The sequence below is a fragment of the Pholis gunnellus genome, assembly GCF_910591455.1.
Source record: "Pholis gunnellus genome assembly, chromosome: 6".
NCBI classification, from domain to species: Eukaryota; Metazoa; Chordata; class Actinopteri; order Perciformes; family Pholidae; genus Pholis; species Pholis gunnellus.
The window spans coordinates 27,120,105-27,136,897 of record NC_136532.1 but is presented as its reverse complement, the minus strand read 5'-3'; the positions used below and the strand labels follow the sequence as shown (position 1 = coordinate 27,136,897).

General features: G+C 40.2%; 1 protein-coding gene across 1 annotated transcript in view; it reads left to right on the top strand.

Moving 5' to 3' along the window:
* prdm6 (PR domain containing 6) overlaps nt 1-9,294 on the top strand; it is a gene marked incomplete at both ends in the record, with an annotated part of 75,192 nt that extends 65,898 nt beyond the window's left edge. The window contains 2 exons of the mRNA XM_079161087.1: nt 1,318-1,494; nt 9,180-9,294. Of these exons, the coding sequence (XP_079017213.1) occupies nt 1,318-1,494; nt 9,180-9,294 (292 nt within the window). The remainder of the gene's footprint in view (nt 1-1,317; nt 1,495-9,179) is intronic.
* Nucleotides 9,295-16,793: the final 7,499 nt, after the last annotated feature.

Here is a 16,793-nt window from a genome sequence, read left to right as displayed (position 1 = left end):
ACTACCAAGTTCCAGCACAATACCACGTATTTTTCGGCGAGCTACAGCGAGCTACGCACTCTGAATGCAGATTTCATCACAAAAAAAGAGACCGTCATGGCCGAACGATAGCTTAGCTAGCATGAGAATTCCACCCTGAATCCGCAGATATCTTCCATATTTCTCTCCTTCAAACGTTACACCGTAGAACACACACAAGCACAACCAACCACAGAGCAACACATTTGAAACGCATCGTACCTTGAGCTGGTTTTCTGGGTGAAAAACTCTGTAAATCCACTTAAATCCTTTTGCTACATATGCGCCCGGTCCCTCTCTTTCTTTTGAGAGTAAAGTAGAGATAATCGAGGCATTTATGCACAGATAGTCCTGCTTTTACTTTTCAGCAAATCATTTCGACGCTCGGTCTGTTGCGCAACTCTTTTGGAGTTTTAGTGGCTAAAATGTTTGTCAATCACCCGATTGACTGGCCCACTGCATTCTACACTCATTTCCGCATTCTTAGACATATCACATGTGCAAATCGACCAATCATAGGCTTCGAAAACTGCCAATGCACACACATGGAGCGACGAAAAAATCACATAAAACACATAAATCAGGCCCCTGAGAGGTCAAAAATGGTTCAAAATTATGCCAAACTGCTGTATGAGATAGATTGAACCCTATTAATGATAAAAAAAATGAAATATATAGTTATATAGTATATACAATTAGAATAGAACAGCTGGAAACCTGGTTCCAAAATTCGGAAAATTCAGAATTTTGGCTTGACCTGGCATGAACTCTCTGTACTCCAACCTCTATCAACTTGGCCTGCTTCACTTTATCAAAGCCAATTCTTTTTTTAAAAGGACTGCTGACATGTTGTGCTATGATTGTGGATAGCTTTAGGTTTACTGCTGCATTATTTCAAAGACAAAAGTGCTTTATTTTTCCAGGCGAACCTGAACATTTTCAATTTGAGCTGTGTGTTATATTCATTCAGCATTTACCAGTAACATATACACTGATATGTACACATATTAACAAACTGTCACAAGTGTTAGTGTTATAATTCCATTGAAATTATTCAAATAGACCTTGTAGTTAGAGAGATAAGCCCCTTTGAGTATGGGTATGACATTTTCGAGCAGAGGCCTCAAAATAGGTGGTTAAAGGTGGAAATTAAAACATTTAGTGTTAAACACATTTTCAAAAGCCTCGACCGTCACAGCAGCTCGTCACTACGAGACCTGAGAAGAGCACAGACACGCCCCCCCCCCCTTTATTTTCTCACCCGTCTCTCTCTCCACCCCCCCCCCCCTCCCCCCTCAGACCGTACCAGTGTGGCCACTGCTCCCAGTCCTTCTCCCAGCCGTCGGACTTGAGGAACCACGTGGTGACGCACTCCAGCGACCGACCCTTCAAATGTGGATACTGCGGCCGGGCGTTCGCCGGCGCCACAACGCTCAACAACCACATCCGCACGCACACCGGGGAGAAGCCGTTCAAGTAAGTAACAGTGAGTACCCCCCCCACCCACGCGACCCTCCCTCCCTCCCTCCCTCCCTCCCGCCTCCCGGGCTGACCAGCTTCCTTTAGATGTTACAACCAGCTAACACCTACTGACACCCTCATTACTGCTCCCTGACACCCTCACCTGCTTCTATTAGGGACGCCACCTTTTCTGAGAACAGAATCACGTTTCAATGAAGGAAAGAAATTTGATGTAATCGATCCGAATACACTCAACGCAGCTTCACCTTAAACTACGTTGAAGAATTGGTTTACGTTAGGTGAGCACCTCGAGGTACAAGTGTGGGTCTTTATCTTCTAAATACGGTACGAATGCTTGATTTTGATTTGAGTTATTTCCATCACAATTTAGGGATCTTTTACATTTCATGGGACACAGGTTTTATACTTCTTGGGAATAAAATCCGTATTTATTTTATTTCCGTAGCTATATTTTGTATTTGATGCCTTATTTTGAAAAGCTGACGTAGTCACACATGTTTCCTGGGCCATTCCAGTCATAGACTGTATATAAGAAGTGGACGTTGGTTTTTGAAATGATGTTTTGAAGCCTCAAGTTGGGCACTTCGTCCGTCGCCATCTTGTTTTTATGGAGCCAGCCAGTGAACAGGAAGTGACCATATATGGACTGAGGAGGAGTGACGTAGAGACGACGGACACGTCTCTGGTAGAGACCTGTCAATCACTGTGTAGCCCCGCCCCTAAAGCATCCCCTGCTTTATGGTCTGTTTGACTCTAAATGGACCATCATTTACTAAATGAACATCATGCTGTATTGAAGAAGACTTGAAACTAGAGATTGAGACCATAAACTCATGTTTACAATGTTTACTGAGGTAATAAATCAAGAGAGAAGTAGAGTCATTTTCTCATAGACTTCTATACAACCAGAGGAGTCGCCCCCTGGTGGACATTAGAGAGAATGCAGCTTTAACACATTGGCTTCACTCGTCAGAACCGGAGGTTGCCGCCTGGTTCCAAAGCATTTACCATAAAGGTTAGAATACAGGGGCCCTTTAGCTGTAGCGGGAACTGGTTCGACCACTATTTATTTTAATTTTTACACCAAAATAACGCCACATTTAGAAATGCAATATTTTAACTCCACATGATTGAGGGACATGATTTAGTTTATTTCTGAATATCTATATATCTATCTATTATTTAAAGAAATGAAACCCCTTCCTCGTGGGTCAGGTGGGGCTGAAGCTTGGTTAACAGTAATGCAGTTCGACTCCCTCATTAACATAAAAAGCTCAGTGATCCATCGATCAACTCAAAGGGTCGAGGCAGCATGGATTTCTTTTAATGTGAACGGCATTTGCTGACCCAGAAATACTCATAATTATCAATAAGGATCCGTGTTCATTGTGTTCAGCAGACGAATCAGAGAGAACAGTGTGTATTTACAAAGCTTTTTAAATGAAGCTTCATCTTTCTAAACATGTCAATTTAGAATCAATATTACAATGTGTGTAAAGAAGCTCCCATACTAAAATATGGAATTATTTTTGCAAAAATAGAACTGTCATTTACCTCTTTTATCCATTTGATTAATCTCGTGCTCATTAAATAGTGTTGAGACTCGCACAAAGGAGTCGTAGCGCTGCGGCCTCTTCCCATCGACATGCGTCATTCTATCACGTGAAGAAAAGTCAAACCTGAGTGGAAATATGAATAAAGTCTTGTTTTTACATCACTGTGCTTGGCTGAGGAAAAGCTTGATGGACGTCCATGAATCACGTGACTTCAACGTGATACAGGAAACAAACCCAAATGTCACATTTACATCCTGTTTTCTACTTCAGGCGCTTTTTTCCAGTGACATCTTCTTCTTCAGTGGTGTAATGGTTTCACTGTAGAATTGGGGCCACCTGCTGTTTATTTGTTAGGAATAATCCCATAACAGTAGATGATGAAAACAAACATTCATTCATATTTTATTTTGCCAATTTTCTACAAGAAATTGGATGAAACCCTGGCTAACGGGAGAGTTTGGCTAACGGGAGAGTTTGGCTAACGGGAGAGTTTGTTGTGAGTCCTTTGGAAAATGTGGCTCTTACGCTTCATTTTTTTTCTTTTTATAGGACTTTGATGTTTGCATTTTATTTCTTATAAACATTTTGTTTCTTAAAACACAAATGAGGTGAGAGTGAAGGTCAGAATCCTGCTTAGAGCCCCAAAACGTCTTAGTCCGATCTTGGGAACAAAAAACCCCCCAAACCTGCTCAGCCGTATTCCATTATTCATGGCCTCTCTGTGGTCGTGTGATTATTTTGTCACACCTGCTGTCATGGCTGCTGTGACCTCTGACCTCTGCGGATAGACCTCGTGATGTCGTCCGTGGAGGAAACTCTCTGCGTTTAGATCACCGGGGTTGTGAGCCGACGGTGAAACGGTGTAGAAACAGAAGCGGCTCCATCGCACAGCGGCACACTCGAGGCCGCTCATTTCCATGTTCTTTACTCGGTGAAGACTTGATATAATTAGAGGGCGAGCCGCCGCCGCCGCGCTGCAATTAGGAGTTTTGTGGAAGCTGCTTTTGTCTCGCTGTCACCCCGTCAGCAGCGGAGGACAATAAATATTCCCTCAGTGGACACAGAGGTCAGCATCCAGAGAGAGGCCGGGAGGTATTAAAGGAAGTGAAGAGAAGCCAAATCAGGGATCTTGAGTGGTGTGCAAGTCTAAAGGACACGTATCGGGGGTAAAAGCCGCGGGAAACAAATTAATGACCTTAATAAGCAATCAGAGAAACCCCGAGTCGTCATTGACGTGGAGAGAGAGAGAGAGAGAGAGAGAGAGAGAGGAGGAACAAGAGATCATGGTGTAAAAAGTGAAACGACAAGCGAGAAATCCGCTTAAAGCAAATCAGCGTTCTTAATAAGCAATCGGAGGGACCCCCCCCCCCCCCCCACCACCGAACCTTTTCATCAGCACTTCAGAGTCTCGGTGGAGGCGGAGCGGGACAAAGACAATCATGGACGGGGCGTCAGAAATCTTTAGCGGGTCGATGGCCTCGGGGAGTTATCTCCTCTTCGGACGGTGCGGCGGATAGATTAAAGCTGCCACTGTCACTTTGTCAGGAGGAAGACGCTCAACTTTATTCTCTTCCCCCGGCCGAGGAGACGGAGGCCGGGATTCTGTGTGGTCGGCAGCTTTTCCTTTCGGGGCGCCGATACTCGCTGGACTGTGGAGGCCGTCAAACTGCTGCCGCTGTTTTTCTCTGCTGCTCTTCAGTCACAACTTTAAAGTTTTTCTTCTCGGGACTGAAGGAAGCAAAAGAGATTCTCTTTATCAACACGTTTTCATCGGTATCTTATAAGAGGTTAAGTTTGCAATGGCACCTCCAGATCCCAAATGTCCCCTCATCTCACCGTTGATATATTGAGACTCAACACTGTTTTGAGAATTTTGGATTTGATGGTGCTCTTAAAGAGTCATCAGAGTCTTGTGATTGCTTCTCTTCTGTCAGATGGACGTAAACCCGTTACGCGTTTGTTGCTGCTTTCAATCACGACTCAGCCGTACCGGCATTGTCCCTGAAACATTACGAGGTCTTGTGGTGGTGAACTGGTGGTACAGAGTTTTTAGGGATAATCTTCATGTGTGAAGTTACAGGCGGAGAAGGAAAACTGAAATAAATGAGGCTGAAAGCTGTACATGTCTACCACAGACTGTGCATAAGAAGTGGACGTAGTCGTCGTGACGTCACCCGTTGGTTTGTGGACTGATGCTATGAAGCCTCGAGTTCGGCGTCGCTGTCTTGGATTACTGCCGTCGCCATGTTGTTGTTTTTGCAAATTGACCATATAGAGACCTGTCAATCAGCGTGTAGCCCCGCCCTAAAGCATCCCCTGCTTTATGGTCTGTGTGACTCTAAATGGACCATCATTTACTAAATGAACATCATGCTGTATTGAAGAAGACTTGAAACTAGAGATTGAGACCATAAACTCATGTTTACAATGTTTACTGAGGTAATAAATCAAGAGAGAAGTAGAGTCATTTTCTCATAGACTTCTATACAACCAGAGGAGTCGCCCCCTGGTGGACACTAGAGAGAATGCGGAGGTTGCCGCCAGATCAACTGATTTTTTATATCAAAAATATTCACCCAGCAGAACTTAAAACAGGTAAAACAAGTCGAATATCATGTTAATCACAAAAACACTTCCAAGCTTGAGATTCTGGATCGAAGTTTTTAGTAAAAGATGTTTTTGTCCGGATGCTCAAACAGTAAATTTAAACAATGCTGTTAATGGAAAGGTCTTCTTCTCGTCTCTCTTCCTCCTTCTGGTCCCATCAGTCCCATCAATCTGTGACCAAACACAATCTCTACTTGTTTACGTCCCGTTCTGTCCCGTTTTATAGGAGAGATTGAGATAAGAGGTGAGCCGGAGCTCCACTGATCCTTTCAGGGGAACAGTGATTAAAGCTGCCTCTTGTCATTTTTATTCAGGACAAAACTGCTCAACGTTATTTTTTTTCCTGCCGGTAAACAGACGCCGGCTGGTCGATAGCCAGCGGACTCTTTGTTGTGCAGGAGAAGCGTCCTGGTGGATAAGTCGCTGTGACAGAGCAGCTTCAGAGGAGCTTTGATGTCGCTGGCTGTTGTGGTTTTTAGTACATTTATAGAGGAATTACAGCAGGAACGTCCACCTCCAGGGCAGAGCGGTTCACTTCCCTCAGAGGTCTGTTTGGCTTTTGTTTGCGCTTTAAGACAATTTACAACAATGAGAAATGATAGATCCATCTGCTGAAAGTCTTTCCTCAATGAATACTGCTGTTTACGTTGTTTACGAGTCTGGAGGACGCCTCACGCACACTTCTAAAACATCCACTATCAAACAGATCTCGTAGTTTCTCTCAACACGATCTTTAGTGAAAAAAAACTACAAGTTTGTGTAGAAACTGCTTTTAAAATCTTTACTGTCTCTATGTCTTTTTTAAAGAAAGTGGTTATTATGAAATACAGAGTTAGGGGTTTAGTTAAAGAGCTGATGTTGTATCTTGAGTGTGTTTGTGTTGTGAGGGCAGGAAAGGCCTTTAAATCTGGATCCTGTCTCTGGATATTTGACATATTGTTTTTAGGTTTGAGTGGGATTTCTTTGTCACGGTGGAATTTACGTTTGTATCCGTTAGATGAAATGTTTTTTCTTTATTGTAGGTTTGTGCTTCTTAGGATGAAGTTATGACAGTATTTAAAACATGGTGCTTTGCTTTGGTTTTAGTGAACCGTGATGCCAAATATGACATCATATCTGTGGAGTCAAATATATTACAAAGTACACACGTTTGTAGTCGAGGCGGATGATGAAATCTACAACACGAACGCTAAAATGATCCCGAAATGATGGATTTAAAAACACATTTCACATTTAAATGACTGTAAAAAAAAGGATTTGTTGATGCGCGCTAGAACGTATTCTTCAGTTAAAGTTGTTACTTTATTGCCGTCAACGGTTAATGTGAAGCAACAAAAAGCACAACACATGATGAGGCGTGTGACACAGCTACTGACGTCCAAACGATTTCAAAATGCATTTGTTGTGATATTCCTTCATTGTGATTGAACAGTTGTGTTCTGACTTTAGATTGAATTATCTTGGATATATATAGCTGCACAGATTCCAGGGATGATGTCTGGACAAACTTAAAGTCACAAACACTTTAAAAACACTTTAAAAAACACGACTCCAGCAAAAAAATGAATCTCAAGCCGCTTCAGTCGAGTATTTTCTTAAGTTGACGCATCACGTCTCCACCACAACGTGGACGTTTAGTGCTAAGTTGTAAACACAGAGTGTTGTTTCTATGAGGTTTAATGAGCAAACGTTAAAGAGCGTCATCGAGTCCAGACTGAGCTCCAACACAAATCTCTTCTCCCTTATCTCACTAACCCCCCCTCCCCCCATCTATCTAACAGCATGTTAGTCTTGTTTCAGGGCTGCTAAGTCCAATACCTCAACACAGCTTTCTCTTTGAAGATCCCCCCCCAACACACACACACACACACACACACACACACACATTTATATACATTCGACTCCCCCTTACCTCCCCCAGCTCTGACTAAAAGCTCCCTCTCTTCTCTCTTTCTATTGAAAGTGACAGTGACGCTGCTTTATCAGACCTGGATATGTCCGTCTGTGCGTGTGTGTGTGTGTGTGAAAGTGTGTGTGAGATGGGAATACCCTCCCCAGCCCACCAGATAGATTATTGACAGGTGGACCTGTGTGTGTGTGTGTGTGTGTGTGTGTGTGTGATTTGTTGGTCAGGTTGTGAAGATCAGGGCAACAATTACAGCTTGCTGCTCCGCTGGGCCTCACACACACTTTATACTGTCACTGGATATTAGAGTTAACAGAGAGGTGTGTGTGTGTGTGTGTGTGTGTGTGTGTGTGTGTGTGTGTGTGTGTGTGTGTGTGTGTGTGTGTGTGTGTGTGTGTGTGTATACATGTGTACTCGTACAGCTGTCTTTGTGAGGACTGACTTGAGTTCTAGACCTTAAGAGTGAGGACATTTTGGGAAAGTGGGGGACATTTGGGCCGGTCCTCACTAAAAGGTTGCGTTAACCGAATATGTGTTCTGTTATTGACTGAATTTTTTTTCTCACAATGACAGAAACATCTGAGGGCCGTCTGTCATTTTGACGGACTGGAGGCCTCGGAGTGTATTGTGACCACTACTGTGGTTCTGAAGCCTCCGGTTCGGCATGGCCGTCACCATGTATGCTTCTTGCAACCAGTGAACAGGAAGTGACCATATCTGGACTGAGGAGGAGTGACGTAGAGACCTGTCAATCACTGTGTAGCCCCGCCCCTAAAGCATCCCCTGCTTTATGGTCTGTTTGACTCTAAATGGACCATCATTTACTAAATGAACATCATGCTGTATTGAAGAAGACTTGAAACTAGAGATTGAGACCATAAACTCATGTTTACAATGTTTACTGAGGTAATAAATCAAGAGAGAAGTAGAGTCATTTTCTCATAGACTTCTATACAACCAGAGGAGTCGCCCCCTGGTGGACACGAGAGAGAATGCAGCTTTAACACGTGAAGCTTTGACTTCACTTTTCAGAACTGGAGGTTGTCTCCTGGTGTTGACATGAAAAGTGACTCTGTTCATCTTTTCTCTTAATGCCCTCATAGATACAAAATCTATAAGCTTGTTCCATAAATTAATTATTAAAACCCCCCAAATTCTATGTTTATGACTTAATATAATTTAAAAAATAAAATCCTGGGTAATAATAGATTATGATGGAAGTTTTACATCCCTGAAGGTCAAAATGAAAAATGGCAACAAGACAGTTTAACGCAACCACCGGTTCTCACTTTGGGGCGGACCTTCAAAGGCCCGTTAAAGAGGTTCAGACTGTGTTTTAAGGTTCAGGATAGAATGAGGTTTAGGTTGAGTTAAAGGTTTATGCATTATGTCAATGAGAGTCCTCACAAAGATATATTTACAAGGTTGTGTGTCTGTGTGTGTGTGTGTGTGTGTGTGTGTTTGTGATGTTTCAAGTCTCAACAGTGTTCTGTTATTTTCTGACCTTCTCTTCATGCTTAAACTAATCAAAATGTCTCTCGTCTTCTATTTTTGTGTGTTTCTCTCTGTGTGTGTGTGTGTGTGTGTGTGTGTTTGTGTGTCTGTGTCAGGTGTGAGCGATGCGACCGCAGCTTCACACAGGCCACTCAGCTCAGCCGCCACCAGCGACTTCCCAACGAGTGTAAACCCGTGAACGAGAGCAGCGAGTCCATCGAGGTGGACTAACCCCCCCCCCCCCCCCTCCCCCGACTGTTTACTGACTGAGACCACGTTCACCTTCAGGCTGCTAAATTTAAAAAACGCATCTTTTTCTCTCTATCCTCACAACGCCAGCGTTTTTTCTCACCAGAAGATGAAGACTCAGAACTCTAACCGAGACAAATAGTTTCACAGTCGGGAAGAAAAGCTGCATTGTTTTAATGTAATTGATTCATTGATTTAGATTCCCCGGCCCCTCTATAACGTGTCTATAATGAAACCAGAAAGCCTCGATCAATACTTATAGATACAGTTAATGAGTTCACAACATTTAGACAGAAAGGGGTTTGTGTGATTTAAACAGCTGCCTGAGCAGATTAACTTCATGAAGCAAATACATCTGAGATAACAAGTACAAATACAGGGTACTTTACTTCCTACTTCTCCTCTACTACAGCTCAGATATAAATGTTGTACTTTTTACTACTTAAAGGACTCAACCAAAGATTACCCAATAGCAGGACAGACTAGAGGAGCCTTTATCTTGATAGGACAACAAACACATCAAAGCAAATATAGCAACATGACCAACTACCTTAACCCTATTGTATGGTGAACATCTTAAAGGGCATAACACACATTACTTTCACAATAAACATAAAATACAAAACGCTGTTGACAACAGAAAATGGCTCTTCTAGGAGTCGATGCTCAACGTCAGCTGTGATCAACACTTCTGTTGTCTGTTGACCAGAAGCAGCTGTACTGGCGTCCTGGTGTTTCATTGTGGACGGAGATCTTTAGCAGATCGAACCTGAAGACCCGACGTCGTTCTTTAGGAGCATTTCTTCACATTTAGCCGGCTGAGTGTGAACACAGTCTGACTGTTTACACTTCTGACTTTAAAAACCGACTGACTTTAAAGACTTTACAGCCACGTTCATCCTGCTGGAGAGAATCCTGATTCAACAAACCAAAGATCCTACTTTTTTTTTCCAGCAGAGAAGAAGAACTTTCAGACCAAGCGGTTCGGACTAATACAGTTTTTTTTTTGGACGAGGATATTTATTGGAGACTTTTTTTGGGGGAATCTCGTCAGGTTTTTCCCTCCAAAGAAAAAGCATTTCTTGAAATTGTGAGAAAAAACTATGAAAAATACCAAAAATCCAGACTGATCGGTCTGTAGCTTTACTTTTTTTTTTTTTTTTTGCAACAGCGATGCCAAAGGAGGGCGCGACCAAAGCAACCTGACTCGAGAATGCACAACGAGCAACAACACGGACGTCTGAGGACGACGCTCCAGTTTTACAGAATAAAGTGTCGTGGAGTATGTATTGTACAAAAAAAAGGAACAAAGAAAGGACAAAACAAACATAAATTATATTTATCGTCTTGCTCATATCATGCTTCGGGCACTTTTGTTTTAAAAATGTTGATAATTTAATTTGTTTGATGTTGGCAGATGTAAAGATGGCGGAGAAGGGAGGGACATACTGAGGAGATAATGGACGTGATTTCTTATAGAAATAATCCCACAATAAGAATTGTGTTAGATATGAAGTTGACACAGCATGTGTTTAAAATGTATTTGGGTTAAAGTCACTTTGTTTCTTCTCATCTTCTTATTTTAAACATTTCAGGGTGAAACATTCTTACATTTCTTCTTTTTTTTTTCATTTCAGATGAGCATAAATATGACATCTGGTAAAAAATCCCCCAAAGAAGGGTCAATGTTTCTGGTTGAAAACACACTTCCCTCGTCTCGCTCGGATGTTCGTCTCATAGAGTATATTTCATACAAGTGTGAATCCATTCAGAAGCAAAGACGTGTAAATAGTCCCGATACACTTTGTATTGAAATGAGTGAAAAGGTAAAAAGCACAGTTATTACAGGAACACCCGAAAGGTTTTTGTGCCTGAGAGTTAAAAAAAAGCTTTAATGATGATGATGATAATCTGCAACTTCTCCTCCCAAAGACCGACCGAGTGTCCAAACCAAAACCAGAACACCGTTTTACTTTAATCACACAAACGTCTGTAAGAGTTCATAGATCAATCTTTAATTTATTTATCTATTTATTGTGTTACAAACTGCTCACATCTCCTCCTGGTTGTTACAAACTTCAACCTGTAATTCATCTTAATTAATCTGTTCTGGATAGAAGGGTTAGTGGTCGATTTGTCGCTGCAAACAGCGGCTGTTTTCAGGCTCTTAAGCACCAAATGTGAGTCCAGATCCAATGAGCACCAGATCTGGCTCCTAAAAACCAAAGTCATGTTCCCATAGAAGTGAACTGCCAAACAAAATGCACCAGAACTACGAACTGTGATGTTTCTCTGACACGTTAGAAATAAAACGTAAAATTCAGGAGGAACATCTCCGTTCCCTCTGAAACGTCTTTACATTTCAGTTTAGTTCTATGGGAACGACCTGGACGCTGCTGCTGGATTTCTATTGTGTAAAGTGAGATTTAGCTGCTGGTGTTTCTGCTCTCAGTCCAGATTTGGAGGCTGGTCTTTGGTCGTTAAGAGTCGGACCCAGCCGGTCAGTACCGAGGGTTTCTATTCCGTCGATCTACTTCTATGACTCTCGCATGTCCAATAGCTGCTTCTCCTACAAAACATCTTTTGGACTTTTAAACATTTCTTTCAGGAAGTTATTCTAAAGTACGCATGTAGCTCTGGCAACAGTTGGAACTATCTGTCAACTTTCAAAGTTTGTCAGATTCAATTTGAAGTTACCGCCAGCTGGCACATACCTCACAAACATCACCTGTTTGGTGTTTTTTCGGCAAAAATGTGACCAAATCCCCCCCCCCCCAATATCAATGGATCAAAGTAACAAAATGAACCCTACTTATGACAAGAGAGAAATATTTCTATATTTTCTGGCATATACAGAATGCTGATGGACTCAAACAACTCTTCAAACTCTTACAGACGTGTTTGTGTTACTGAAGGTACAGTTTTCATCTCTTCATCCAGAGTGCAGATTGATCCAATGCTGTGTATTCTATGTATTAAATGTGTTTTCTATATATAGAAAAATACAAACTATGGGATTTTTTTATATATGACGGATCAAAAGGGACACAAATGTGAATCTGAACCAGAGCTCTGTTCACGTCGGGATCCAGAGGGTCGACTTTAAGAACAAGAGACGTTTATTACGAATAAAAACACTAAATTAGAATCTGATTGTTTGCTGTGAAAGAGTTTCTCACATTGTTCCCGATGACTCGTTTAAAAAGTTCAAAATCTGACAAACTTTCTCCACAATTCTTTCTGGAATCGTCGGCACGATCCCTGATTTAAGAAGAAGCGCGCGCAGCAGAATGAAGATTTCAGAAGTCTGAACTCCAAACGTCCATCAGAGGACCACGTTTGAAATAAGAAAAACTAAATGAACCCGACGTTCGGTCCCTTCATCAGCCGGAGAAAAGGGAAGAAGCTGATGAGACGCGATGGATCAGCTGAACACAAACTGAATCTCTCTGATCTTCTGATGACGATAATCAACAGAAAGACTCGTGAATTCATTCGGACTCCATCTTGTTTGCATGATTTCTCTGACTCCTCCCCCAACTTTTCTTTTTGTTTGTTTTTTAAATGAATGAGATCAAAAACCAAAAAAGACGTTCTGTAGGAAATAAAGCTGAAAACCAGTTTTCATTCTTCTCAGTTCTTCTCTCTGTGCTTTTATTGTTCCACAGTGTTTCTGTTTGTGATGTTTAAAAAGATCGTCTTCTTATTTCAGCTGCATTCTTCTCTAGAAATGAACATTTCGACATTTTGGGTGAAGAAGAAAAACACATTTTGACTTTATTCTCGTAACATTACGACTTTTTTTTCTTCGAAATATTTTGACTTTATTCTCACTAAATTACAACTTTATTTTTGTAATAAGACTTTTTTTCTAGATGTATTTTGACTTTATTCTCATTAATTTACGTCTTTATTCTCACATTACGGCTTTTTTTCTTCAAAATATTCTGACTTTATTCTTTCTTTTTCTGACTTTATTCTGGTAATATTAGGACTTTTTTTATAAAAATATTATTAGGGCCCGAGCACCAACAACGTCGGGTCCGCGAGGTCCCTATTGTATCTGTAGGAATTATTATTATACCCTATGATGAAAAACCGTTTAAGGGTATCTGACATGTCCCCAACCTCCCCATATTTGGCGAGCATATCGGGACTGCGGGAAATTTTGATATTTTATGGGTCCAATGCTTGAGCATACAAAATTACTCGCTAGCGCCACCTAGATAATGGAAAGGCAAGCCCCAACAGCCCGTATGTCCAAATTACTTAAGATTTTACAGACATGAGCAACTGAATGAGTTCTACAAAAAAATCCTCTTGGGACCCTAAGCTCCGCCTACCAAAATTATCCACCATTTTGAATTTTGTAAAAAAAAAAAAAAAAAATCACTTCTCCTAGACCCTGGGTCTGATTGGTACCAAATTTGCTGTGAATCATTATTGGATATATATCATCAAAAGTTATGAAAAGTTTCTTGATATCTTATTGCATTAAGAATATATGGACCAATGAATTTCATGAGGAGTTGGCCTTCTACAGCAATATATATAACTTCAAAACCATGTGGCTTATCATCACGAAATCTGTAGCATATGTTCACATTGTGTCCTGTAACATACCCTCAAATTTTTATTCCATACAACCACTAGGGGCCAATGCAGTAATACTCTCATTTCTTTGCATTTTTCGGCATTTTTCATAGTTTTCAGGCATTGTACTTTAACGAACTCCTCCCACAGAATTCATACAAACAACTTTAAATTTGGTCAAGATGATCTAAAGACATTAATGATGAAAAGTTACTGAAATGGTGTACTGACATTGAACGACCTTCGTTTTATGTGGCGCCCATGTCAGGCACATTTCGTGCCGTTCGCCATGAAAGAGGAAGTTGCTACAAGGTACTTTATTCAATCTGCCCCAAACTTGTATTGCATGATGCTGGTCCAGGCCTGAACACATCTCCAAGCCAACATTTTCACAAAGTCATAGCGCCACCTACTGGCACAAGGAAGGTGCAATAGGTGATGGAAATAAATATTTCATATGGCTTTTTGGCTGGACCCTTTCAAACAAACTGTGTTCAGTGAATTATGTGCAAATGCAGTAAAGAAAAGAATTTAATGATGAAACCCAATTGTGTTTTTTCAGTTTGTTCTACTGGGGTTAAAGTCGAAAAACAGTCAAAAAAGTCATTCAATCAGGAGAGACTTCATTAGAATTTCACAATAATTTATTACACATTGTACAAATGTGAATAGTGCAACGTCTTTGGCGATTGGACTCCATCCTGAAGGAAGACAATCGATGTTGATGAAGGGAGTTGCTGCGGAGTTATAAACAGCATAGTATAGGATGTCGAAAAAAGTCATGAAAAAGTCAGTGTACCATGTCGAAAAGTCATAACTTTACTTAAGTTACTTTATTTTTAAAGTTGCTTTTTTAGTTACTTTACTTTTAAAGTTACTTTTTTAGTTACTTTACTTTTTTAGTTACTTTTAAAGTTACTTTACTTTTAAAGTTACTTTTTTAGTTACTTTACTTTTAAAGTTACTTTTTTAGTTACTTTACTTTTTTAGTTACTTTTAAAGTTACTTTACTTTTTTAGTTACTTTTTTAGTTACTTTACTTTTAAAGTTACTTTTTTAGTTACTTTACTTTTAAAGTTACTTTTTTAGTTACTTTACTTTTAAAGTTATTTTACTTTTAAAGTTACTTTTTTAGTTACTTTATTTTTATTTGAAAAACTCTTATTCCGTATCCCTGTAGTGTTGATTCAGAGTAAGCACTGCATTAATTACAACACCTTGCACATTTGGAAAACCAAAACTACACATATCTTTGATTTCAACCAACATATAAACAGTACAGTACACTACCTTACAGGTTTGGCGAATAGAAGTCTGTGTTCAGTGCATAATGTGCATGGCATGGGAGAAGATACATTCATCACCAGGTTGACCACAGCTGGCCGCTTCACTCCTCTGTGTCGGAGCTGTCTGCTGCGTCGGTGTTGTGGGTCAGCATGTAGTTGTCGATGGAGGGGCAGTTGTGGATGGAGTAACGCAGACGCTCAGCGAGGATGACCTGGCTCGTGTAAGGGGGCAGGCAAAACAGGAAGAAGCAGGTCTGTGCAGTAGGGAGGCCGTTGACGGGCTGTAGGACATGATAGGGGGAAAAAGTTTAGTAGTTTGTACTATTGATATGTTTGCGCTCGTCAACAGGCTCGTTATTTCCGTTAGCGATGACCTCACCCTATCAACCTTGATGATTTGGAACTTCTGCGTGATATCAGCTGGGTTGGAAGGCAACCTGGACCGGCCAGAGACGAAAGGGAGGAAAAGCACTCGCTCCTCATTGGTGAACTCCTCCAGGCTACCTAATGTTCATCAGGCCTTATCCCGCCTTTCTGTCCTGCTGTAAAACTGTCACCTTACTCTCCTGATATCAAAGCCTTTTTGTACTACTGCACCTGACCTGCATATAGTTTGATTTATTTTAGGTACTGAAGTTGTAAAAGTTCCTTTTAAAAGAAAATGCCTTTTGTAAATAGTAATTACTGCAATTTAAATATTTTCCTTTATTGTTTTTATATTATGCATATAAGAACATGAAAGTGTATTTTATTACAGACGTATTGTTTTTACCTTGTTTTCATCGGTCAGTTTATGTATTGGATGCTTCTGGACTTCCGTGTGTTCAGTGAATTATGTGCAAATGCAGTAAAGAAAAGAATTTAATGATGAAACCCAATTGTGTTTTTTCAGTTTGTTCTACTGGGGTTAAAGCCGAAAAACAGTCAAAAAAGTCATTCAATCAGGAGAGACTTCATTAGAATTTCACAATAATTTATTACACATTGTACAAATGTGAATAGTGCAACGTCTTTGGCGATTGGACTCCATCCTGAAGGAAGACAATCGATGTTGATGAAGGGAGTTGCTGCGGAGTTATAAACAGCATAGTATAGGATGTCGAAAAAAGTCATGAAAAAGTCAGTGTACCATGTCGAAAAGTCATAACTTTACTTAAGTTACTTTATTTTTAAAGTTGCTTTTTTAGTTACTTTACTTTTAAAGTTACTTTTTTAGTTACTTTACTTTTTAGTTACTTTTAAAGTTACTTTACTTTTAAAGTTACTTTTTTAGTTACTTTACTTTTTTAGTTACTTTTTTAGTTACTTTACTTTTAAAGTTACTTTTTTAGTTACTTTACTTTTTTAGTTACTTTTAAAGTTACTTTACTTTTAAAGTTACTTTTTTAGTTACTTTACTTTTTTAGTTACTTTTTTAGTTACTTTACTTTTAAAGTTACTTTTTTAGTTACTTTACTTTTTTAGTTACTTTTAAAGTTACTTTACTTTTAAAGTTACTTTTTTAGTTACTTTACTTTTTTAGTTACTTTTAAAGTTACTTTACTTTTTTAGTTACTTTTTTAGTTACTTTACTTTTAAAGTTACTTTTTTAGTTACTTTACT